The sequence below is a fragment of the Coregonus lavaretus genome (genome assembly GCF_964263955.1).
Source record: "Coregonus lavaretus genome assembly, contig: HAP1_SCAFFOLD_445, whole genome shotgun sequence".
Classification (NCBI taxonomy): domain Eukaryota; kingdom Metazoa; phylum Chordata; class Actinopteri; order Salmoniformes; family Salmonidae; genus Coregonus; species Coregonus lavaretus.
In genome coordinates, this window is record NW_028159343.1 from 212,692 (window position 1) to 239,483 (window position 26,792).

At 44.1% G+C, this 26,792-nt stretch overlaps 1 protein-coding gene across 1 annotated transcript in view; it reads left to right on the forward strand.

The window, feature by feature from the left end:
• LOC311122978 (uncharacterized protein) overlaps positions 1 to 26,361 on the forward strand; it is a gene marked incomplete at both ends in the record, with an annotated part of 65,505 nt that extends 39,144 nt beyond the window's left edge. Inside the window, 28 exon segments of the mRNA XM_084197271.1 lie at positions 2,156 to 2,226; positions 2,228 to 2,261; positions 2,536 to 2,589; positions 3,421 to 3,519; positions 3,953 to 4,006; positions 4,695 to 4,748; positions 7,217 to 7,270; positions 8,209 to 8,307; positions 8,426 to 8,524; positions 12,146 to 12,253; positions 12,731 to 12,784; positions 13,144 to 13,197; positions 13,438 to 13,491; positions 13,899 to 13,952; positions 14,110 to 14,217; positions 14,353 to 14,406; positions 14,494 to 14,547; positions 17,472 to 17,633; positions 18,796 to 18,903; positions 19,173 to 19,280; positions 19,561 to 19,722; positions 20,872 to 21,033; positions 22,032 to 22,085; positions 22,230 to 22,337; positions 22,669 to 22,957; positions 23,257 to 23,444; positions 23,810 to 24,052; positions 26,215 to 26,361. Of these exon segments, the coding sequence (XP_084053397.1) occupies positions 2,156 to 2,226; positions 2,228 to 2,261; positions 2,536 to 2,589; positions 3,421 to 3,519; positions 3,953 to 4,006; positions 4,695 to 4,748; positions 7,217 to 7,270; positions 8,209 to 8,307; positions 8,426 to 8,524; positions 12,146 to 12,253; positions 12,731 to 12,784; positions 13,144 to 13,197; positions 13,438 to 13,491; positions 13,899 to 13,952; positions 14,110 to 14,217; positions 14,353 to 14,406; positions 14,494 to 14,547; positions 17,472 to 17,633; positions 18,796 to 18,903; positions 19,173 to 19,280; positions 19,561 to 19,722; positions 20,872 to 21,033; positions 22,032 to 22,085; positions 22,230 to 22,337; positions 22,669 to 22,957; positions 23,257 to 23,444; positions 23,810 to 24,052; positions 26,215 to 26,361 (2,889 nt within the window).
• Between the last annotated feature and the right edge of the window lie 431 nt (positions 26,362 to 26,792).

The following is a 26,792-nucleotide window of genomic DNA, read 5'->3' on the forward strand; positions in this document are numbered from 1 at the left end:
CCTGTGTCAGTAACAGTGTCTTGAGTGACGGACTGTTAACATAAACGTTAACCATGCAAGATTGGTTCTGGGTTGTGAGATTAGGTCAGCAATGACACATCTGTACATTTGAACCCCACAGGATCATGGATAATATACTTATCTACAGCCAAGTGTTGGTGTGGAAATGCCATTCTGTGCAAGAGTAGTAGTGAAGACATTTCATCATCGTTTTCTTAACCCTCTTGGTAGAGTTATTGGAATCTGTCAGGCAATTACTATCCAATCTGACTGAATATTCTGTTAGGATAGCAGAGAAATTGGAACAGCATCACAGAGAAACTGATAAGTGAGAAAGAAAGACAGAGCTCCTATTAGGTATTGTCTACACTTGACACTTACATGCGACTTCTGCTATCAGAATACAAAGATCGCATTGAAAAGACGGGTGTAGACGCACAAAAGTCACTCTGTGGTCTGATTGCGTTCAGATCTGGCTGACCACTTCAGGAGGTGGTCAGGGATGCATTGTGTGCAGATTTCTCCTCAGTCTGGAAGCAATCATGCTACCGAAAGTGCATAGAGTGGGCGACTTTATCAGCACTCCTCCCACTAGTCTCCAGAAAACTTGTGTTTTGGGACCGAGAGGCACCTTTTCATTATAACGTTGGAGGAAATACATCCCTAGCGTGTGAGGAACGTGTTTGCTGGCCTCATAAATGCTAGCCCAAATGTTGTTGTTTTTTTAGAGTTATGCTGACCCGTTTGCATTCCCTTTAGCGTTGCTTACTAGCTTGCTAGCTAGCTACAGAGGTTAGCTGGCTAGTTAGCTACAGTAGTTAGCTACTGCCATCAGTTGTTGTGTTATTATCATATTTTGCCTATTCCACCATTTGTAGAATGCGTATTGGCATTTAAATATAGCGCGAGAGAAGGAAATCAGGAGACACGGTTACGTGTATGTGTAGACGCATGACGCGTTCGGAATTCCATGATCAGAATCCAAACGCTGCATGAACAGTCAAATCTAGACAGCCTTAGTGTCAACTGGCGTCGTCTATAATTCCACTATTTCACCACCAGAGGTCACCATCAACCTCATCCTCACCACCAACTCTAGTCTAGCTGACACCAGCGTCTCAGACTGCAAACGGAAGCATTTCATTACATTCTAAATGAAATATTATTCACCCTTATTCATTACAGGGGGGGGGGAATGTGTCAGAAGCAATCTTTTCTCATTTCAAGACAATTGACCCCGTCTTTCCCCTGCTTCCTCAGAAGGGAGATTGACCCGTCTTCCACATTTAACGTCCGTGTCATCAGCACCCAGAGAGCAATTGTTGAGGGATAACTACCTTGCTCAAGGGCAGAATGATAGATTTGTACTTTTTCGGCTCAGGGATTCAGTCCAGCCACCTTCCAGTTACTGGCCCAACGCTCCTACCCGTCAGGCTATGCCACCTGAGGGTGTTTGCCAAGCGTAACCTCATGTGAAGTAACCGTGGAGACAGATGGAGTGGATCTTTCCCATGTATCATAACTAAGTCAAATGTTCACTTAGTCAAGCATTGATGTCAATGGGACTTGATGTCAATTCGATTCACCCCTGACTCATTTTCCTTCAAAAACATAATCGCACCCCCTGACATTTCACAAGATAACTATCCCAGAAAAAGATAGAGGAACACAGTTGTCTGTAATGATCTGTTGAGGTTTATTTAGGGACAAACAGACATTTCAGTGCTTCACACTGTCAGACACTTCCCTCAGAGCCTCTTCAGTTAATTTGTCCTCCTAATACACTACATGGACTACTGTGAAGTAGCTGTGGAGCTAGATCTGTCTTGATCGATATATTTATTTATTTATTTATTTATTGGCTAATTGATTGAGTGGCTGATTGATTGATGGGTTGATGGATTGATTGATGGATTTATTGATCTTTTCCACTGTGTGACTGAATGATTTGTCCTACTTATGCAGTGTACCCCGGCGTTGGTATTGAGCGATTGATTGATTGATTGGTTGATTACTTGATTGATTGATTGATTGATTGATTGGTTGAGTGATTTGTTGGTTGGTTAATTACTTGATTGATTTGATTGATTGATTACTTGATTGATTGATTGATCGTCTCCATTGAGTAACACATACATTTGTCCTCCTAATCCAGGGAGCCCCTGGCGAGCGTGGAGTCGGCGGTGTGTCTGGCCCTAAGGGAGCCGGTGGTGACCCTGGTCGTCCTCCACTCCAACTTCTCTCTACCATCTGGAACAGCAGTATGTATCAATGCTCTGGTGAGATGGAATAAAACTATGGCTGAGTAACGGAGCCAATAATTTAACTCGCATAATAATATTGTACATAGGCTACTAAATTAAACATATAGGCTCTGGTAATGACAATGGCTGCACTATGAAGCCAAGACAATAATCACTGTAGATTGAACTCACATACAGTATATTTGAGGTATTTGATGAGTCGGAGATTGATTGCTCAGGCCTTTTAGGAGGTTTGAGCTGTGATGTGTGTGTCTCTGTGCTCGTCTTGCAGGGTCTTACTGGTCGTCCTGGTGATGCAGGTCCTCAAGGCAAAGTTGGACCCGGTGTAAGTATGCTTGTTGTCTGTTTTGTTCAACGACTGTAAAAAATAATGTTTTTGTATTAAAACAATTATAATAAACATGAAGTTGCTCACTAGATGACACTAGCATGTTCACAGGACTCTGACCAATGATTTACATAGACACTAGATGAATCAGCATGTTCACAGGACTCTGACCAATGATTTATATAGACACTAGATGAATCAGCATGTTCACAGGACTCTGACCAATGATTTATATAGACACTAGATGAATCAGCATGTTCACAGGACTCTGACCAATGATTTATATAGACACTAGATGAATCAGCATGTTCACAGGACTCTGACCAATGATTTATATAGACACTAGATGAATCAGCATGTTCACAGGACTCTGACCAATGATTTATATAGACACTAGATGAATCAGCATGTTCACAGGACTCTGACCAATGATTTATATAGACACTAGATGAATCAGTATGTTCACAGGACTCTGACCAATGATTTATATAGACACTAGATGAATCAGTATGTTCACAGGACTCTGACCAATGATTTATATAGACACTAGATGAATCAGCATGTTCACAGGACTCTGACCAATGATTTATATAGACGCTAGATGAATCAGCATGTTCACAGGACTCTGACCAATGATTTATATAGACACTAGATGAATCAGCATGTTCACAGGACTCTGACCAAGGATTTATATAGACACTAGATGACTGATAGGGTTTATGTACATAATTGACTCAGACAGTGGAGAAAAACCCTCAGGTGCATAACTTCTAGTTTTTATTTTGCACGATTGATTGATTGACTGACCTTCCTGTTTCCCCCCTGTAGGGTTCGGCTGGTGAGGATGGTCGCCCCGGACCCCCTGGCCCAATGGGAGCCCGCGGTCAGCCTGGTGTGATGGGATTCCCCGGACCCAAGGGAGCCAACGTAAGTGTCACTGTTTGATTGATTGATTGTAGATTGATTGATTTATTGGGTTTTTGGAATATTGATTGATTGATTGAGTATTTTGGATGATTGATTGATTGGTTGTTGGGTGTTTGGATGATTTGATGATTGATTGGTTGGGTGTTTTGGATGATTTGATGATTTAATGGTTGTTGGGTGTTTGGATGATTTGATGATTGATTGATTGTGTGTTTGGATGATTTGATGATTGATTGATTGGTTGGGCGTTTGGATGATTTGATGATTGATTGATTGGGTGTTTGGATGATTTAATGATTGATTGATTGATTGATGCATTTTCAAATCTCCTGAGTAAGGCTTGGACACTAGCTGCCATGGACAGAGTGTCTGTCTATTCTACATACAGCTGGACATCCTTGGTGACTGACTGGTGTGTGTGTTTTCTGACTAGGGCGAACCTGGCAAGGGAGGAGAGAAGGGACTTCTTGGTGCGCCAGGTCTGAGAGTAAGTCATTTCTCTGTGGATTATTTATCTCCCCCAGACAGACAGACACAGACATACTTATCAGTAATATGTCAGGGTAAACATACCTTATGCCCTCCTAGAAAGGATAAAAAATACAAAATGCTTTCAGGAATCCATTTAGATTAAACCAAACACTGCTACGAATCATAAATAGCCTGCTACCTTCTTTTTTATGATATTATATGCAATTTCAAATGTGCAGAAAACACTTTAAAGATATTGTTAGGAAACCATTCCACGTACTCAGTTTATCCCAGTAGTTGTAATTACATCTATCAGGCTTCATCTGCCTCCCATGGCCTCTAACTCACTCTCTCTCTCTCTCTCTCTCTCTCTCTCTCTCTCTCTCTCTCTCTCTCTCTCTCTCTCTCTCTCTCTCTCTCTCTCTCTCTCTCTCTCTCTCTCTCTCTCTCTCTCTCTCTCTCTCTCTCTCTCCTCCCACCCCTCCTCTCTCTCCCTCTCTCTTCTCCCACCCCTCCTCTCTCCTCTCTCTCTCTCTCTCTCTCTCTCTCTCTCTCTCTCTCTCTCTCTCTCTCTCTCTCTCTCTCTCTCTCCCTCTCTCTTCTCCCACCCCTCCTCTCTCCTTCCCTCTCTCTCTCTCTCTCTCCCCCTCTCTCTTCTCCCACCCCTCCTCTCTCCTTCCCTCTCTCTCTCTTTCTCCCTATAGGGTCTTCCTGGTAAGGATGGTGAGACCGGAGCTGCTGGACCCCCTGGCCCTGCTGTGAGTATCACTATCTCTCCAATCACACGTCCGTCTCGCTGATCTTATCCACCTTTCTCAATTTACTGTCTAAAACAACCTGATAACTCCACCAAACCCAGGCTGGATATGCTCCAATGTGTTCAACGGGTATCGTTGTCAATTCACAGCTAGCTAACCTTTCTGATTCAAGTTTCATTGTGGTTGTAAGACGGTACGATTATTACAGTGTATTGTCAAGATGAGACCAACTTGTTCACAATTACTTTGCTTGATGTTAGATGTGTCAGTTGAGTTTAAAAGGCACAATTCTTCATTTGTTTTTTCACAGCAGCCCAGTCCTTTGGTTTGATTTTATTTATCCTTTATTTGATCAGGGAGTCATACTGAGACCAAGGTCCTTTATTTGATCAGGGAGTCATACTGAGACCAAGGTCCTTTATTTGATCAGGGAGTCATACTGAGACCAAGGTCCTTTATTTGATCAGGGAGTCATACTGAGACCAAGGTCCTTTATTTGATCAGGGAGTCATACTGAGACCAAGGTCCTTTATTTGATCAGGGAGTCATACTGAGACCAAGGTCCTTTATTTGATCAGGGAGTCATACTGAGACCAAGGTCCTTTATTTGATCAGGGAGTCATACTGAGACCAAGGTCCTTTATTTGATCAGGGAGTCATACTGAGACCAAGGTCTCTTTTACAGATGAGCCCTGAATTACATAAATTACAGAAAATACACAAATCAAAATATAAATACAGAATGCAAGCAGAAAGAAAGAAAAACACAGTCATAAAAAACAAACACATTCATCAGTAATAAGATCCTCAGTCAGCTTTCTGAATTGTTGTAGAGGCACCAGAACATCAAATTGAAGAACATTTTGAAGATTGTTCCACAAATAAGGTGTAAGGAAACTAAAAGCTGATTTACCTAACTCAGTAGAGGCCAGTGGTGGAAAAAGTACTAAATTGTCATACTTGAGTAAAAGTAAAGATACCTTAATAGAAAATGACTCAAGTAAAAGTGAAAGTCACCCAGTAAAATATTACTTGAGTAAAAGTCTAAAAGTATTTGGTTTTAAATATATTTAAGTATCAAAAGTAAATGGAATTGCTAAAATGTACTTAAGTATCAAAAGTAAAAGTATAACTCATTTCAAATTCATTATATTAAGCAAACCAATAGAAATAGGTCCTGCCACTCGCTAAATAGTAGAAAGCAGATTATTCAGTCGACGTTCCTATTGGTTCAATTTTCGTTTTTTTTTTTTTTTGACGGATAGCCAGGAGCACACTCCAACACTCAGACATAATTTACAAACAAAGCATGTGTGTTTAGTGAGTCCGCCAGATCAGAGGCAGTAGGGATGACCAGGGATGTTCTCTTGATAAGTGTGTGAATTGGACCATTTTCCTGTGAAAATGTAACGAATACTTTTGGGTGTCAGAGAAAAAGTTGGCAAAAATATAAATAGTAAAATAAAGTACAGATACCCCAAAAAACTACTTAAGTAGTACTTTAAATTATTTACTTAAGTACTTTACAGCACTGGTAGAGGCAAAGGAATTTCCAGAGTTAGCCTCCCTGAGACCGGGTGTGGTAACTCGTATGTCTAAAGTTCAGTAATGATCTTAGGTACAGTGGGACTTTTTGTAAAAGGGCTTTATAAATGAAAACATAGCAATCTATCAACCTACGTGACATCCAAGCGGGCCAACCAACTTTTTGGTAGAGAATGCAATGATGAATACTAAAATTGTCATTCGTAATAAAGCGCAGTGCGCTATGATAAACTGCATCTAACGGCTTTAAACGAAGTGGCAGCTGAGTTCATATAGATGATGTCGCCATAGTCTAGAACCGATAGGAACGTCGACTGAATAACCTGCTTTCTACTATTTAGCGAGTGGCAGGACCTATTTCAATACAACTAATTAATCAATATGCTTTTTAAAAGACAGCTTTTCATCATCAGATATTTGTAAGCAGGGACACGATCAATATGCTTAAATCATCAGTTATTTTTATGCGCTCCAGAGAACAACATATTCTTCATTTTACCTGCATTCAATACTAATTTCAGGTCAATAAAGTTTTTCTGTAATACAATGAGGGTAGACTGTAGTTCAGATAGAGCCTGGTCAACCGTGGGGACAATAGCATACACAACAGTATCATCAGCATACAAGTGCAGGTAAAAATGTTTTACAGACAAGTCGATATTGTTAATGTTAACAGTAAAAAGTACAGGACCCAGAATCGACCCATGCGGGACCCCTTTCATAATATTCAGGAAACCTGATTTAACACCATCAGTAGATACACATTGAGTTCTATCTGTCAAGTCATTTTTAAACCAGTTACATGCAGCCTGGTCTAGGCCAATTGAGGAAAGCTTCTGAATGAGCAGTGAGTGATCAACAGTATCGAAAGCCTTTGACAGGTCAATGAATAAAGCTCACTGTTAAGCCTTCCTTTACCTCAGGGCCCTGCTGGAGAGAGAGGAGAGCAAGGACAACCTGGACCTTCTGGCTTCCAGGTCAGTACCTGTACACCTGTCTGTCTGTCACTCTGTATTCACTGTGTACCTGTCTGTCTGTCTGTCTGTCTGTCTGTCTGTCACTCTGTATTCACTGTGTACCTGTCTGTCTGTCACTCTGCATTCACCGTGTACCTGTCTGTCTGTCTGTCTGTCTGTCTGTCATTCTGCATTCACTGTGTACCTGTCTGTCTGTCTGTCACTCTGCATTCACCGTATACCTGTCTGTCTGTCTGTCTGTCTGTCTGTCTGTCTGTCTGTCTGTCTGTCTGTCATTCTGCATTCACTGTGTACCTGTCTGTCTGTCTGTCACTCTGTATTCACTATGTACCTGTCTGTCTGTCTGTCACTCTGCATTCACTGTGTACCTGTCTGTCTGTCTGTCTGTCTGTCTGTCTGTCTGTCTGTCTGTCTGTCTGTCTGTCACTCTGCATTCACTGTGTACCTGTCTGTCTGTCTGTCACTCTGCATTCACTGTGTACATGTCTGTCTGTCTGTCTGTCCGTCGCTCTGCATTCACTGTGTACGTGTCTGTCTGTCTGTCTGTCTGTCTGTCTGCATTCACTGTGTACGTGTCTGTCTGTCTGTCTGTCTGTCTGTCTGTCTGTCTGTATGTATGTATGTCTGTCACTCTGCATTCACACACTCCCATAACATATTAGTCTGCGTTTACACAGGCAGCGCAATTCTGATCTTTTGCCCAATTATTGGCAAAAGAGCTGATCTGATTGGTAAAAAAAAACATTAATGGAAAAATATCAGAATTAAATTGCCTGTGTAAACGCAGCCATTATATGCTACATTTGTCCAATCACATTGACAATTCAGTCAACTATACACTTTGCAAGGAGTAACAACAGTCACATGATTGATTGATTAATTGATTGATTGAATGAATGAGTGATTCATTGATTGGTTGTTTTGCTTCCTGTGTACAGGGTCTGCCCGGACCTCCCGGCCCCCCTGGTGAGGGAGGCAAGCCCGGTGACATGGGAGTTCCGGGAGAGGGTGGAGCTGCTGGTGCCACTGGACCCAGAGTGAGTTTAATCTCCTCCACCATCATCTCCACACCTACGGTGTTCCTATAGCTAAATTCCACTTATGGAGTTATGGAGGACCAATAATGCTAACCATCCATCCCTTGTCTCCCTATAGGGTGAGCGTGGTTTCCCAGGAGAGAGAGGAGGTGCTGGGCCTCAGGGGCTGCAGGGACCCCGTGGTCTTCCTGGAACTCCTGGAACTGATGGACCCAAGGTGAGACAAACACACTGTACTGTAGATAATTTTGTCTTCTCATATACCTAATAGCATAGCCCAGATTTTGGACCCTTGGCTAGCAGAATGTGAACCGGACTAGTACAATTTGAAGCTAGTAGTATTTGCAGCTGGTAGTATTTGCAGCTGGTAGATTTTCTTCTTTTTTTTACCCTTATTATACCAGGTAAGTTGACTGAGAACACATTCTCATTTACAGCAACGACTTGGGGAATAGTTACAGGGGAGAGGAGGGGGGATGAATGAGCCAATTGGAAGCTGGGGATGATTAGGTGGCCATGATGCTATGAGGGCCAGATTGGACATTTAGCCAGGACACTGGGGTTAACACCCCTACTCTTACGATAAGTGCCATGGGATCTTTAGTGAACACGGAGAGTCAGGACACCCATTTGGTTCCACCATATCCCACAGAACATATAGTATTTGATGCATGAGACTGGCTCATTACAACAATGCACGGTCCCATCCTGATCCTGCACAGTACCTGTTTAAAGCATGCCAGCTATACCATCTCGTTACCACCAAGGGCAAATTCTACACAACCTTTTCACTGCTTAGAAAATGAGATTTACGGTTATCATATTACAGGAAACGTGGCACATTCACAGACATTCCCGTTGTCCGTTAACCACGGCTCAGTGCAACTTTTCATTCTCAATACTGGTAATGAGTGGAACAGACTTGGGGGAGATTTGAGGAGACTAGGGGGTGAAAGAGCCTGCCTGCTTGCCTTCCAGGCCATTTCAGTTCAGAACCCCTCTGACTGTTACACAAGGAGGAAAGGATAGATAGAGGCTGGGATTAGAGCTAATGATATGATGGAGGGAGGAGGAGGAGGAGGGGGAGGAGGAGGAGGGGGAGGAAGGAGGAGGAGGAGGAGGAGGAGGAGGAGGGATGTACAGACATATAAATGTAACTGGGGGTTTAGAGAGGCAGCAGTGCCAGCAGGAGAGAACAAACACAGCACTCCTCTTTGAGCTAAGCGCTGCAGGAACATTTGGCAAATTGGCCGAGAACAAGCTTAGAGAACGTTAATGAGAACGAGCTGCCAGACAGCAAAAGTCAGTGTGATATAGAAGAGGAAGACAAATAACAACAACGTCAACTCTATAAACAGCACAGGCCTGAGTTCAAATACTGTTTTAAACAATTTCATATACTGTACAGTAGCTGTGTCTTGATGTGGCTGATGTATTTTTATAGGACATGTTCCATCCAATAGAAATGTGTTTCTATGGGCAATGTTTTGACTTCTATGTTCACCTACACTACCGTTCAAAAGTTTGGGGTCATTTCTTTGTCCATTAAAATAACATCAAAGTGATCAGAAATACAGTGTAGACATTGTTAATGTTGTAAATGGCTATTGTAGCTGGAAACGGCTGATTTTTAATGGAATATCTACAAAGGCATACAAAGGCCCATTATCAGCAACCATCAGTCCTGTGTTCCAATGGCACGTTGTGTTTGCTAATCCAAGTTTATCATTTTAAAAGGCTAATTGATCATTAGAAAACCCTTTTGCAATTATGTTAGCTGATTAAAGAAGCAATAAAACTGGCCTTCTTGAGACTAGTTGAGTATCTTGGAGCATCGGCAATTGTGGGTTCGATTACAGGCTCAATATGGCCAGAAACAAATAACCTTCTTCTGAAACTCATCAGTATATTCTTGTTCTAAGAAATGAAGGCTATTCTATGCGAGAAATTGCCAAGAAACTGAAGATCTCGTACAAAGCTGTGTACTACTCCCTTCACAGAACAGCGCAAACTGTCTCTAACCAGAATAGACAGAGGAGTGGGAGGCCCCGGTGCACAACTGAGCAAGAGGACAAATACATTAGTGTCTAGTTTGAGAAACAGATGCCTCACAGGTCCTCAACTGGCAGCTTCATTAAATAGTACCCGCAAAACACGAGCTTTGAAGAGACATCTCCAGGATGCTGACCTTCTAGGCAGAGTTGCAAAGAAAAATACTTATCTCAGACTGGCCAATAAAAAGAAAAAATGAAGACTGTCAGTCCGAGATATGGCTTTTTCTTTGCAACTCTGCCTAGAAGGTCAGCATCCCGGAGTCACCTCTTCACTGTTGACGTTGAGGCTGGTGTTTTGCGGGTACTATTTAATGAAGCTGCCAGTTGAGGACCTGTGAGTTGAGGACCTCTTGCTCAGTTGTGCACCGGGGCCTCCCACTCCTCTTTCTATTCTGGTTAGAGACAGTTTGCGCTCTTCTGTGAAGGGAGTAGTACACAGCATTGTACGAGATCTTCAGTTTCTTGGCAATTTCTCACATGGAATAGCCTTCATTTCTCAGAACAAGAATAGACTGATGAGTTTCAGAAGAAAGTTATTTGTTTCTGGCCATTTTGAGCCTGTAATCGAACCCACAATTGCTGATGCTCCAGATACTCAACTAGTCTCAAGAAGGCCAGTTTTATTGCTTCTTTAATCAGCTAACATAATTGCAAAAGGGTTTTCTAATGATCAATTAGCCTTTTAAAATGATAAACTTGGATTAGCAAACACAACGTGCCATTGGAACACAGGACTGATGGTTGCTGATAATGGGCCTCTGTACGCCTATGTAGATATTCCATTAAAAATCAGCCGTTTCCAGCTACAATAGCCATTTACAACATTAACAATGTCTACACTGTATTTCTGATCAATTTGATGTTATTTTAATGGACAAAAAAATTGCTTTTCTTTCAAAAACAAGGACATTTCTAAATGACCCCTAACTTTTCAACTGTAGTGTATGTCTAAATGTATATAATGTTTCCATGTCTAGATGTTTTAGGGACTACAGATGGAAATGAGCTATTAGCTAAATCTGGTTGCGACATGTTTTCTCAGTGTTCTGAGACTTATGGTTTTGTAGTGCAATGTCTCTGTCAAATAAATGTAATAAATATATTGAGCATGCATGTTGCAATGGGCAACTTCATTAAGTCCCAAACGACCTCAGATGATTCTCAAATATATATTCTCAAACCAACCAATACCTTGAAGGTCCTGATGAAAAATGAAAACCTTTAATGAAGGTCCTGCTGATACACCAAAGCTGGGTAAAACTTTTCAGCTAGTTAATTACTGGGTAGTGTTCACCTTGTATTGCCCTTGCATTTGATATGTTTTGTTTTGATGAATAATGTCACTGTGAACTGGCCAGTTTCTTCATTGTGGGGATAGAGCTTCTGTGAAATGTATTTTCAGTTCTATTCTGTTCTATTCAGTTCTATTATGTTCTGGCGCACAATTGGCCCAGCGTGGTCCAGGGTAGGGGAGGGAATGGCCGGCAGGGATGTAGCTCAGTTGGTAGAGCATGGCGTTTGCAACGCCAGGGTTGTGGGTTCGATTCCCACGGGGGCCAGTATGAAAAAAAGAATAAAAAAAGAATAATGTATGCACTAACTGTAAGTCGCTCTGGATAAGAGCATCTGCTAAATGACTAAAGTGTAAAGTGTATTCAGTTATATTCAGTTCTATTCTATGGGCTGTTACTGTTGTTTGTCATCAACACCTCTAACAGCTGCTGAGTTGCTATTCGTTCTGTGTTCAGCTGCTGACAGTATCTGTTGTGTGTGTTGTGTTGTAGGGCGCGATCGGACCAGGTGGTGCATCGGGTGCCCAGGGACCCCCCGGTCTGCAGGGTATGCCCGGAGAGAGAGGAGCCTCAGGCATCCCCGGACCTAAGGGAGACAGAGTGAGTGCCAATTGAGAGAAGCATCCTAAAATTAGTTATAGTTATCGTAATCGTACTAAACCATGAAAGGGATCACTAGCCATGGACTTTGCAACATGATCCACTGGAGAAAAGCAAAACAGCACAGCAATAATGATGTGGAGTGGCAACAAATGATGTGGGCCTATTTACAGTACATTCTCGTGGTCCTCTGTAGCTCAGCTGGTAGAGCATGGTGCTTGTAACGCCAAGATAGTGGGTTCGATCCCCGGGACCACCCATACACAAAAATATGTATGCACGCATGACTGTAAGTCGCTTTGGATAAAAGCGTCTGATAAATGGCATAATTTAATTTATGTTGTGATTCCATCATGTGTTAACCTACTGTATGCCCTTAATCATAATGTATTCTAATTGATGTTGTGATTCCATCATGTGTTAACCTACTGTATGCCCTTAATCATATTGTAATGTAATTGTGTTTGTGTCCCACAGGGTGACAATGGAGAGAAGGGACCTGAGGGTGCTTCTGGCAAAGACGGCTCAAGAGTGAGTGACCATCATCATCATCATCATCATCATCATCCACCATATCCCCTCACTGCCCTATAACGTCAACCACTCTACCATTTAATATTCAACACATTTATAACGTCAACCACTCTACCATTTAATATTCAACACATTTATAATGTCAACCACTCTACCATTTGATATTCAACACATTGATAATGTCAACCACTCTACTGTTTAACATTCAGCATATTTAAATATTCCTTCCAGTAATCCATGTATATACTCACACATTAAATTGTTCATGGACATTAACAGCAGAAGGAGAGCTGGACTGAAACTTCCATTTTTTTACTCTTCTATACCCTCTCTTTCTATTTCTCTATATCGTCTAGGGTTTGACTGGTCCAATTGGTCCTCCCGGCCCAGCTGGTCCCAATGGAGAGAAGGTGTCCGTTTATCTTTTAACTTGTATACTAGTTAATTGGTTAATTGATCAAATACATGTTTGTATTATATAAATCCGAAAAATACACATACAGCCATATCACCTGTAATGAGGTTACTGGATCACCTAGGTATGATAAAAACAGTCCATATAAGGTCTGATATGTGGATTGATATCTATATGTTGATGTATGATTGACCTCTGTGACTGACCTCTGACCTCTATGACCTTCATCCTATAGGGTGAATCTGGTCCCTCTGGACCTTCCGGTGCTGCTGGTGCCCGTGGTGCTCCTGTAAGTACTACACACACAACACACAACACACACGCCACACACACACACACACACACACACACACACACACACACACACACACACACACACACACACACACAACACACAACACACACCACACACACACACACACCACACACACACACACACTCACAAGTTAGGATAAGATAGTTCTTACATCAGAAAGATTTTTTCCCTTTTCCTAAGCTACCTGATTAGGACCTATTGCCATCTCTAGGCTACTGTATTGATCCAGAGGCGAGAATTACATTCACTCGCAATGCTATTTCCTTTAATACTCTCCACCTCTCAATCAATAATGAAATGAACACAGAACTTGATACATGCTCGTTTGAACAAGGACATTTCAAGGGAAGTTGATGATGTTCAACTTGACCTCTTGACAGGGTGACAGGGGCGAGACTGGACCTCCTGGGCCTGCTGGCTTCGCTGGGCCTCCTGTAAGTATCGCACGTACTGTCCATGCACTTTCTCTCACCATCAGTGCTACCGTCAACAACCCAGACTGCAACATTTACAGGACCCACTCAAGCTGCTTGTTGTATGTTGAAGCAAGCAGCTGTCTGAGCAGTCTTTTTCCCCCGTGTCCCACCCCAGGGATCTGATGGTCAGCCCGGAGCCAAGGGAGAGCAGGGAGAGGGTGGACAGAAGGGAGACGCTGGTGCCCCCGGACCCCAGGGGCCCTCCGGAGCTCCTGGACCTTCCGTACGTTTCACTAACTCACTTTGTCCTGAAAGAAAAAAATATATAGAGTAGTTATTTGTGTTACGAAATATTCAGATGGAGTTACTTGCTTCACGTTTCTTCATAAAACTGACTATCAATTTCCTTTCATTTCAGGGACCTACTGGTGTTTCTGGACCTAAAGGTGCTCGCGGTGCTCAGGGACCCCCTGTAAGTACAAATCTCATATTATATATTTCATTTCCACTTTACATTGTTTCTGATGTTTCCATTTCATCAACAATCTCTCTCTAACAGGGTGCCACTGGTTTCCCTGGAGCTGCCGGCAGAGTGGGACCCCCTGGTCCCAATGTAAGTACAATCACCTTTCAGTAATACACAACTCAAACACTCACATCTTCTGTCAACCTACCTGAGCATTGAAGTATAAATCATACTGATTCATTACACTGTTCATTTAGTAAAAAGTGTTGGATTTGACTAGAATAGAAAAGCCATTGTTTCAGTGTGGGTTTAACAGTGTTGGGAAACATTTTCCAAAAGGAATGAGCTCTTTTATGTAATTAAAGGTTTTTACAGTTGATTTCTGATATATTTCAGTACATACAGGTGTAATGCTTTTGTTTTAATGAGTATTATGGTCATTCAGAGGGTTAATTAACACTCACTTTTTCATCTATAACCAGACGGGCACAGAATCATTCATCAGCACTATAGTGTGTTTTATCCCACTGGAACCACAGTAGTGAATAACGCTGATTATGGATGATATCATCCTAACATATGCCCACAGACAGACAGGAGGTCAACCTCTAACATATGCCCACAGACAGACAGGAGGTTAACCTCTAACATATGCCCACAGACAGACAGGAGGTCAACCTCTAACATATGCCCACAGACAGACAGGAGGTCAACCTCTAACATATGCCCACAGACAGACAGGAGGTTAACCTCTAACATATGCCCACAGACAGACAGGAGGTTAACCTCTAACATATGCCCACAGACAGACAGGAGGTCAACCTCTAACATATGCCCTCAGACAGACAGGAGGTTAACCTCTAACATATGCCCACAGACAGACAGGAGGTTAACCTCTAACATAGGCCCACAGACAGACAGGAGGTTAACCTCTAACATATTCACTGCCTTCATTATGTTCTCTATTATTTAGTCTGTGTGTGGGCAGTTTCAGTCTGAATGGTTGTTATCCCAGAGAGTATTGACCTGCTCCTGTCTGTCTGTGGGCAGTTTCAGTCTGAATGGTTGTTATCCCAGAGAGTATTGACCTGCTCCTGTCTGTCTGTGGGCAGATTCAGTCTGAATGGTTGTTATCCCAGAGAGTATTGACCTGTTCCTGTCTGTCTGTGGGCAGTGTCAGTCTGAATGGTTGTTATCCCAGAGAGTATTGACCTGCTCCTGTCTGTCTGTGGGCAGGTTCAGTCTGAATGGTTGTTATCCCAGAGAGTATTGACCTGCTCCTGTCTGTCTGTCTGTCTGTGGGCAGGTTCAGTCTGAATGGTTGTGACCTGCTCCTGTCTGTCTGTCTGTCTGTGGGCAGGTTCAGTCTGAATGGTTGTGACCTGCTCCTGTCTGTCTGTGGGCAGCTTCAGTCTGAATGGTTGTGACTAGGGTTGTACGATATTGGAAATAACTGACATTGCGATATTTTGTTTTTCTGCTATATATATTGCGATATGAAAAAATACAGGATGTATGTATGATCCTCTGGGAAAAATGCAGTTTGCAAACAGCGACTTTTCAGGTGGAAGTCCTCATTAATAAAGTGTATGGTCAGACTTATGTAGGGCTCCGTTGTCCGGCTGGACCACAAGTCCGTTGGTGCTGTATAATATTCCACTTGTGACAGCTCTGTTTCAACTTGTGCCTTGCATTTCTCGTACAACTCTGGGATGGCAACTTGAGAAAAATAGTTGCCAAATAGTGACCAAATCATGTTTTTAAAACCCTCTCTGGTAACCGTGTTAATTGGTACCATGTCTTTGGCGACGTGAAATGTTATTGAATCTGTGATTTCTCTCTGCCGTTTGGAACCTTTCTCGTATGGTGTAATACTGGCAAAGGCATCCGAAATAGATTTTTGCTTTGGAGGGCATTGAGATGCTTTGGAGGGCATTGAGATGCTTTGGAGGGCATTGAGATGCTTTGCACTCGTCATACGAAGATTTGTGGTGCCGCCTTAAATGATCTAACAAATTGGTCGTGTTGCCTCGTGTTGTGGCAACAATTGCAAGGCACTCTCGACAAAGTACGTGTTTTTGGTCAACATCATCCTGTCTGTAGCTGAAATATTTCCATATAATTGACGATGCATTTCTTTCTGCAACCAAATTCTCCATTTCAGTATTTTTTGCCTGTTCCTCGCTCATCATTTTGTCAAGGCAAGCAGAGCCTGCATGGCAACCACGTGCAGCAACCAACTCCGGGTTTAAAATAATAATAACAATAATAAACTGTGTATCCAATAACCCATAAATCAGAGTAAATTACGTTATATCAGACAGATATAATGCTAATTTAACATAATATATATATATATATATATATATATATATATATATATATATATATATATATATATATATTGTAGACTGATATATGTCCCAGATTGACCTGCTCCTGTCTGTCTGTGGGCAGTTTCAGTCTGAATGGTTGTTATCCCAGAGAGTATTGACCTGCTCCCGTCTGTCTGTGGGCAGTTTCATTCTGAATGGTTGTGACCTGCTCCTGTCTGTCTGTGGGCATTTTCATTCTGAATGGTTGTGACCTGCTCCCGTGTTTCTGTGGGCAGTTTCAGTCTGAATGGTTGTTATCCCAGAGAGTATTGACCTGCTCCTGTCTGTCTGTCTGTCTGTCTGTCTGTCTGTCTGTTTGTCTGTCTGTTTGTCTGTCTGTTTGTCTGTCATTCTGTCTGTCTGTCTGTCTCCTGTCTCCTGTCTGTGTGTCTGTATGTCTGTCTGTCTGTCTGTCTGCCTTTCTCTGCCTGTTTGTTTGTCTGACTCTGTCTACCTGTCTGTCTGCCTGTCTCTCTGTCTGTCTGTCTGTCTTACCGTTATGTGTTTTGTGTTTGTATGATTGATTGATTGGTTATTGTTTGGTTGATTGATTGATTGTTGTTTCATTGATTGAGTGATGATTGGTTGATTGATTGATTGACAGATTGATGGATTGGTTGATCGATGTATTGATTGATTCGTTGATTTGTTGACTTGTTGATTGATTGATTTATTGATTGATGTGTCTCTCTGCAGGGTAACCCTGGTGCTGCTGGTCCCGCTGGCCCTTCTGGTAAAGATGGTCCTAAGGGTGTGCGTGGAGACGGTGGACCCCCAGGCAGGCAGGGAGACGCTGGGCTGCGTGGAGCCGCTGGAGCCCCTGGAGAGAAGGGAGATGCTGGAGAGGATGGTCCCCCTGTAAGTTCACCTGTTTATCACTACAGTACCTTCCTCCAAGCACCAATCCGGGGAATACTGGACGGCTTGATAACTCTCATTCAGCCCAGCACCCCAATAAGCAAAAGGGGGTAATACAAGCTGAATTATCTGTCCCCAGTAAGTTCACCTTTTATCAAAACCATCCTCAAATACAGGTCCTACAGGCTTTATGCTTCATTCAACACCCCTGCACAACCCCACCACCCAAGATAACACTGAAATACATCTGAGGTTTTGCAGCTATAAAACCAGACTGGCTTTATTTCCAAAAAAGTCTCTCTTGTTTACTTCCAACTCACTGGCACGGACATCAGTCCAGGGAATGAAAGAATTACCCATTATAATGGACAACAACACTACTCCCTCATCCCCATCACAACACATAGCTGTCAGTGTGTGTTCATCACTGACCCAATAACCAGACTAAACACACTGCTGTCTGCCGGGACCTTAATAGCACCTCGAGGCTTCCCCTGGACAGAGACATGATGGCACAGAGTCCAAGGCTTTTACTTTGCACTTACACACCCTACAATTTGCCCCTGAGTAGCACTGAACTGATGGCTGAAAGTTACTGAAATTGGACAGGCAATCACAGAGAACAAAGAACAGACATGATTAGACACACTGTTCCTCTCTGGCCTGAATCACATAAGTGGAGGAGAGTAGGATGCAGTGCACACAAAATCCATTTATAGATTTGTATGTGTTTTTTTGTTGATTGTTTTTGTTGATAATAACACACTGTCTTCCTCTCCTCCTCTCTTCCTCCTCTCCTCATCTCTTCCTCCTCTCCTCATCTCTTCCTCCTCTCCTCCTCTTCCTCCTCTCTTCCTCCTCTCCTCTCTTCCTACTCTCCTCCTCTTCCTCCTCTCTTCCTCTCCTCCTCTCTTCCTCCTCTCCTCCTCTTCCTCCTCTCCTCCTCTTCCTCCTCTCCTCCTCTCTTCCTCCTATTCTTCCTCTCTTCCTCCTCTTCCTCCTCTCTTCCTCCTCTTCTTCCTCTTCTTCCTCCTCTCTTCCTCCTCTCCTCCTCTTCCTCCTCTCTTCCTCCTCTTCCTCCTCTCTTCCTCCTCTCTTCCTCCTCTCTTCCTCCTCTTCTTCCTCTCTTCCTCCTCTCTTCCTCCTGTCTTCCTCATCCCAGGGTCCCGATGGACCTTCAGGTCCTTCAGGTCTAGCTGGACAGCGTGGTATTGTTGGTCTTCCAGGACAGCGTGGAGAGAGAGGTTTCCCTGGCCTGCCAGGACCCTCTGTAAGTCACATGCACATTCTATTAAATTGCAGTTAGAATCAATTTACACATCGATTAATTAATAAATGATTGATTAATTATTATACAGTAGACAATGGGTTACTAATTACAGAATAATATTGTACAGTGAATTGTGTTGTACCCACCCATTTTCAAATAAGAATGGATATATGGATATTCAGTGAATATCAGTGAATAGATGACTATTGATTAAATGAGTGTCACCCCCTATCGGTGGTCCTCCAACCAATCTGTGTCCATCTCCCCAGGGTGAGCCTGGTAAACAAGGAGCTCCTGGTGGAAGCGGAGACCGTGGACCCCCTGGCCCAGTGGGACCCCCTGGACTGACTGGACCCGCTGGAGAACCTGGTAGAGAGGTCAGTGTCTGTCCCATAACATGGGTTGTGTCTGAAATGGCATCCTATTTCTTATATAGAGCACTACTTTTCACCAGGGTCCACATAGGGCTCTGGTCAAATCTGGTGCACCATATAGAGAATAGTGTGCCATTCAATGTAGCACAGTGTCACCAATATGGCCTCTCATTGTCAACTCTATACCTGCAGTACAATACGTTAACTCACTGTCATGATTAAGTGGATCACTAACTATACGTTTGATGCTTCTGATTTTAAACAATGTGTAATTGTCTCTCAGGGCAATGCTGGTTCTGATGGACCCCCTGGTAGAGATGGAGCCACTGGAATCAAAGGTGACCGTGGTAACACCGGTCCTGTTGGTGCTCCTGGCGCCCCAGGTGGTAATGGTGCCCCCGGCCCCGTCGGCCCCACCGGCAAGCAGGGAGACAGGGGAGAGGCTGTGAGTATACACCCTATAACACTCCCCTTATCATCCCCATGGCTCCCCCGTTTACACCCCGTAGGACCCCTATAACACTCCCCTTATCATCCCCATGGCAACCCCGTTTACACCCGTAGAACCCCTATAACACTCCCCTTATCATCCCCATGGCAACCCCGTTTACACCCTGTAGGACCCCTATAACACCCCTTAACATCCCCATGGCAACCCCGTTTACACCCCATAGGACCCCTATAACACTCCCCTTAACATCCCCATGGCAACCCCGCTTACACCCAGTAGGACCCCTATAACACTCCCCTTAACATCCCCATGGCAACCCTGTTTACACCCCATAGAACCCCTATAACACTCCCCTTAACATCCCCATGGCAACCCCATTTACACCCCGTAGGACCCCTATAACACTCCCCTTATCATCCCCATGGCAACCCTGTTTACACCCCATAGAACCCCTATAACACTCCCTTAACATCCCCATGGCAACCCCGTTTACACCCGTAGAACCCCTATAACACTCCCCTTATCATCCCCATGGCAACCCCGTTTACACCCGTAGAACCCCTATGACACTCCCCTTATCATCCCCATGGCAACCCTGTTTACACCCGTAGAACCCCTATAACACTCCCCTTATCATCCCCATGGCAACCCCGTTTACACCCGTAGAACCCCTATAACACTCCCCTTATCATCCCCATGGCAACCCCATTTACACCCTGTAGAACCCCTATAACACTCCCCTTATCATCCCCATGGCAACCCTGTTTACACCCCGTAGAACCCCTATAACACTCCCCTTATCATCCCCATGGCAACCCCGTTTACACCCCGTAGAACCCCTATAACACTCCCCTTATCATCCCCATGGCAACCCCGTTTACACCCCGTAGAACCCCTATAGCACCCCTTAAGCCCCTCTCTTGAGAGGACGTAAGGGGTGAACAACCCAGGACGTGAAGTTGAGGTTTTCTGTCCATTTCTATTTTCAGGATATACTGGATATGTGAGAGTCGACTTGTATATTAATGTATGAATTAATCCATACACTTTCTTGGATATAACGGACATGTAATTGACTTCACTCAGATACTAATGTATTGCAGCCCTTACTAACCCTGTGTCTGTCTCTTGGCTGTTCTCTAGGGAGCTCAAGGACCCGCTGGGCCTTCCGGGCCTGCTGGAGCCAGAGGAATGGCTGGACCCCAAGGACCCCGTGGAGACAAGGGTGAGGCTGGAGAGGGTGGCGAGAGAGGACAGAAGGGACACAGAGGATTCACTGGTCTGCAGGGTCTGCCTGGACCTCCCGTGAGTACCCCAAATCACGCTGTACCCCCTAATCTTCCTGTACCCCCTAATCTTCCTGTACCCCTAATCTTCCTGTACCCCCTAATCTTCCTGTACCCCTAATCTTCCTGTACCCCCTACTCTTCTTGTACCCCCTAATCTTCCTGTACTCCCTAATCTCCCTGTACCCTAATGCCCTGTACCCCTAATCTTCCTGTACCCCTAATCTCCCTGTACCCTAATGCCCTGTACCCCTAATCTCCCTGTACCCCTAATCTTCCTGTACCCCTAATCTTCCTGTACCCCCTAATCTTCCTGTACCCTAATGCCCTGTACCCCTAATCTTCCTGTACCCCTAATCTCCCTGTACCCCTAATCTTCCTGTACCCCTAATCTTCCTGTAACCCCTAATCTTCCTGTACCCTAATGCCCTGTACCCCTAATCTCCCTGTACCCCTAATCTCCCTGTACCCCTAATATCCCTGTACCCCTAATCTCCCGGTACCCCAATCTACCTGTACCCCTAATCTCCCTGTACCCCTAATCTTCCTGTACCCATAATCTTCTTGTACCCCCTAATCTTCCTGTACACCCTAATCTTCCTGTACCCCTAATCTTCATGTACCCCTAATCTTCCTGTACCCCCTCATCTTCCTGTACCCCTAATCTTCCTGTACCCCTAATCTTCCTGTACCCCCTCATCTTCCTGTACCCCTAATCTTCCTGTACCCCTAATCTTCATGTACCCCTAATCTTCATGTACCCCCTAATCTTCCTGTACCCTAATGCCCTGTACCCCTAATCTTCCTGTACCCTAATGCCCTGTACCCCTAATCTTCCTGTACCCCCTAATCTTCCTGTACCCCCTCATCTTCCTGTACCCCCTAATCTTCCTGTACCCCTCATCTTCCTGTACCCCCTAATCTCCCTGTACCTCAAACTCCCTAAAAATGGCCTTTGACCCTTTATCTGAAGTTGTGTATATCCTAGACATTGTCTGACCGTGTCTCTCCCCACAGGGTCAAGCTGGAGACCAGGGTGCATCTGGACCTGCCGGACCAAGTGGATCAAGAGTGAGTATAGACAGAAGCATTAAAAAGTCTTACACAGAGTTTTGAGAGGTGCCTGTCTCATTCATTGTCAGCCAAAGAGCATGGCAGGCAGAGCTGTAGTGTACAGTAACAGTACATCTAAATCCTTGTGCGTGTTCTGTTTAGGGACCCCCCGGACCTGTTGGTCCCTCTGGAAAGGATGGTTCCAACGGTATGCCCGGTCCCATCGGACCCCCCGGGCCCCGTGGTCGCTCCGGAGAGACTGGTCCCTCTGTGAGTATCGTTCTCATCTCTCACCTTACTGGATCTTAGGGATCATCAAAAGTCCACCAAGCAGTGGGTGACTTGGTGCAAATCTCAAAATACCCTATTTCCCATATAGTGCTCTACCTTTGCTCTGGTCCAAGGAATGCCCTATATAGGGTGCAGGGTGTCATTTGAGACAGCAGCCAGCCTTATGAACACTTGATTCCACCTGCACTTTAACTCCCCTCTGCTCTGTGTTTTTCCTCCTCTGGAATACCTATGGCACTGCCATGGTAACAATACATCACCAAATTCTTCAATCAATTAAGTATTCTATCTTTCTATCTGTGTATCTCAGGGTCCCCCTGGAAACTCCGGACCCCCTGGTCCTCCTGGTCCCCCCGGTCCTGGCATCGACATGTCTGCATTCGCTGGCCTGTCTCAGCTTGAGAAGTCCCCCGATCCCCTGAGGTACATGAGGGCCGACCAGGCCTCCGGAAACCTGAGGACACACGACGCCGAGGTGGACGCCACACTCAAGTCCCTCAACAACCAGATCGAGAACATCCGCTCCCCTGAGGGCTCGAAGAAGAACCCAGCACGTACCTGCAGAGACCTGAAGCTGTGCCACCCTGACTGGAAGAGCGGTGAGTGGCGGGATAGGAGCGAAGATTGGCTCTTTGTTAGGGGTCAAGAGTTTTTTAGACCAACATGACTTGACCAGGAAAAAGTCTGGGTCCAAAAAGGTTCTCCTGGTATGGTCAGGTGATGTGGTGAGGGAAAACTCCTACCGCTACTGATTAGATTGGGAAAAACTCTGTCCTTATGAGGAAATCTGGAAGGTTCTGTAGTGTTCAAAAGACAAAATAAATATGACCATGTGTATTACAGTTACATAGGAAGAACTAGGGATGAAATCTGACCTGTCTCCTCTGTCTGTCTGCAGGTGAGTACTGGATCGACCCTAACCAGGGCTGCACCATCGACGCCATCAAGGTCTACTGTAACATGGAGTCTGGAGAGTCCTGCGTCTACCCCAAGCCCGCCAGCATCCCCAAGAAGAACTGGTGGTCCAGCAAGAGCAAGGCTGCCAAACACGTCTGGTTCGGAGAGACCATGAACGGAGGATTCCACGTAAATCCCTCTTCAATCCTCATTATATGATTGTGATCATACGATCATGATTCCCACCTCAATCTCAGATTAAATCTCTGCCCTTACTCAAATTTTATAAACTGGAGGTGAATTTAAAGGGTTGAATCTTACACATATCTCCCTTTATATTGTCAAGCGATGCCACCAGTCAGAGGAATGTCTCTTTATTTTTGGTTCTAACCAGACATCATACAGTATATAATTATCACATTGGTTCTAAGCTCCCTGTCTCCCCCTCCTCTTTCACTAGTTTTAACCATAGACAACATAAAATTACATCCATCGTGGTACTGGTTCTGACCTCTCTGTTCTCCCCTCCTCTCTCTCTCTGCTGCCCTCTACAGTTCAGCTATGGCGATGACAGCCTGGCAGCCAACACAGCCAGCATCCAGATGACCTTCCTGCGGCTGCTGTCCACCGAGGCAAGCCAGAACCTCACCTACCACTGTAAGAACAGCGTGGCCTACATGGAAGGGGCCACGGGCAACCTGAAGAAGGCCTTGCTGCTCCAGGGCTCCAACGATGTGGAGATCAGAGCCGAGGGCAACAGCCGCTTCACATACAGCGTCATGGAGGACGGCTGCACGGTGAGAGGACGAAAACTAACACACACACTGTACAGTATGGCCACACACACACACACACACACACACACACACACACACACACACACACACACAGGTAACAGCGGCTTCACATACAGCGTCATGTTGGACATCTGCACGGTGAGAGGAATACACATACACATTTTACATTTTAGTCATTTAGCAGACGCTCTTATCCACTTACAGTTAGTGAGTGCATACATTTTCACACATACACATACACACACACATACACACACACACATACACACACACACACACACACACATAAACATACACATACACACACACACACACACACACACACACACATAAACAGACACATACACACACATACACACACACATACACACACACACATACACACACACACACACACACACACACATAAACATACACATACACACACACACACACACACACACACACATAAACAGACACATACACACACATACACACACCATACACACACACCATACACACACACCATACACACACACATACACTGCCGTTCAAAAATTTAGGGTCACTTAGAAATGTCCTTGTTTTCGAAAAAGAAAAGCAATTTTTTTGTCCATTAAAATAACATAAAATTGATCAGAAATACAGTGTAGACATTGTTAATGTTGTAAATGGCTATTGTAGTTGGAAACGGCTGATTTTTAATGGAATATCTACATAGGCATACAGAGGCCCATTATCAGCAACCATCAATCCTGTGTTTCAATGGCACGTTGAGTTTGCTAATCCAAGTTTATCATTTTAAAAGGCTAATTGATCATTAGAAAACCCTTTTGCAATTATGTTAGCACAGCTGAAAACTGTTGTGCTGATTAAAGAAGCAATAAAACTGGCCTTCTTGAGACTAGTTGAATATCTGGAGCATCAGCAATTGTGGGTTCGATTACAGGCTCAAAATGGCCAGAAACAAATAACTTTCTTCTAAAAATCATCAGTATATTCTTGTTCTGAGAAATGAAGGCTATTCTATGCGAAAAATTGCCAAGAAACTGAAGATCTCGTACAACGCTGTGTACTACTCCCTTCACAGAACAGCGCAAACTGGCTCTAACCAGAATAGAAAGAGGAGTGGGAGGCCCCGGTGCACAACTGAGCAAGAGGACAAATACATTAGAGTGTCTAGTTTGAGAAACAGATGCCTCACAGGTCCTCAACTGGCAGCTTCATTAAATAGGACCCGCAAAACACCAGTCTCAACGTCAACAGTGAATAGGCGACTCCGGGATGCTGACCTTCTAGGCAGAGTTGCAAAGAAAAAGCCATATCTCAGACTGGCCAATAAAAAGAAAAGATGGGCAGTCTGAGATATGGCTTTTTCTTTCCAGTTTGCGCTGTTCTGTGAAGGGAGTAGTACACAGCGTTGTACAAGATCTTCAGTTTATTGGCAATTTTTCGCATGGAATAGCCTTCATTTCTCAGAACAAGAATAGACTGACGAGTTTCAGAAGAAATATATTTGTTTCTGGCCAGTTTGAGCCTGTAATAGAACCCACAATTGCTGATGCTCCAGATACTCAATTAGTCTCAAGAAGGCCAGTTTGATTGCTTCTTTAATCAGCACAACAGTTTCAGCTGTGCTAACATAATTGCAAAAGGGTTTTCTAATGATCAATTAGCCTTTTAAAATGATAAACTTGGATTAGCAAACACAACGTGCCATTGAAACATAGGACTGATGGTTGCTGATAATGGGCCTCTGTACGCCTATGTAGATATTCCATTAAAAACCAGCCGTTTCCTGCTACAATAGCCATTTACAACATTAACAATGTCTACACTGTATTTCTGATCAATTTGATGTTATTTTAATGGACAAAAAAATTGCTTTTCTTTCGAAAACAAGGACATTTCTAAGTGACCCCAAACTTTTGAACGGTAGTGTACATACACACACACACACATACACACACATACACAAACACACACACACACACACACACACACACACACACACACAAACTTCTTCAACATTGCAGTCTCATGGGGTTAAGTCTTGAGGCAGTGAATGCTGTGACTATAGAACGTCACTCTAGAGTGTCAGACCCATGCAGTCACAAACACGTTCATTCGGTGTCTGCTGTCCTCTAACAATATATGTAACAGCTCTGCCTCTTTGTCCACAGAAACACACAGGAGCCTGGGGCAAGACAGTGATTGACTACAGATCACAGAAGACCAGCCGGCTGCCCATCGTGGACATTGCTCCCATGGATATTGGAGGAGCGGACCAAGAGTTTGGAGTCGACGTCGGTGCAGTCTGCTTCCTGTAAAGATAGATGGACGAAAAAGGAAAAGCAGAAAGAGAGAGAGAGAGAGAGAGAGAGAGAGAGAGAGAGGAACACATACTTCTAGCAAATAAAATGAATGAAAGAGAGAAAAGAGAAAGATCAAGTCACTTTTTTTTTTTAAAGTAAAAAGTGCTTTTTCCAACCAAGTCGTACTCCTAGGATATCTGCACTGAATGGCACCGGCAATATTCATCTGGGATTTCATCGACTTCCAGTCTCCCTCCGTCAAACCCCCCCTCCCATGGAGCCTCAACCCTCCCTCCATCCCCCCATCCCCTCCACCCCCCAGCCTGGGAGCACCTCCCCACTAACAAGAAGGAACAAGGGAAGAGGAGAAGGAGAGAAAGGGGGAGCATGTCAGAGCATGAAAGAAAGAGAGCCGAGTTGGTGTTATTTATTTATTGTTCAGGTGT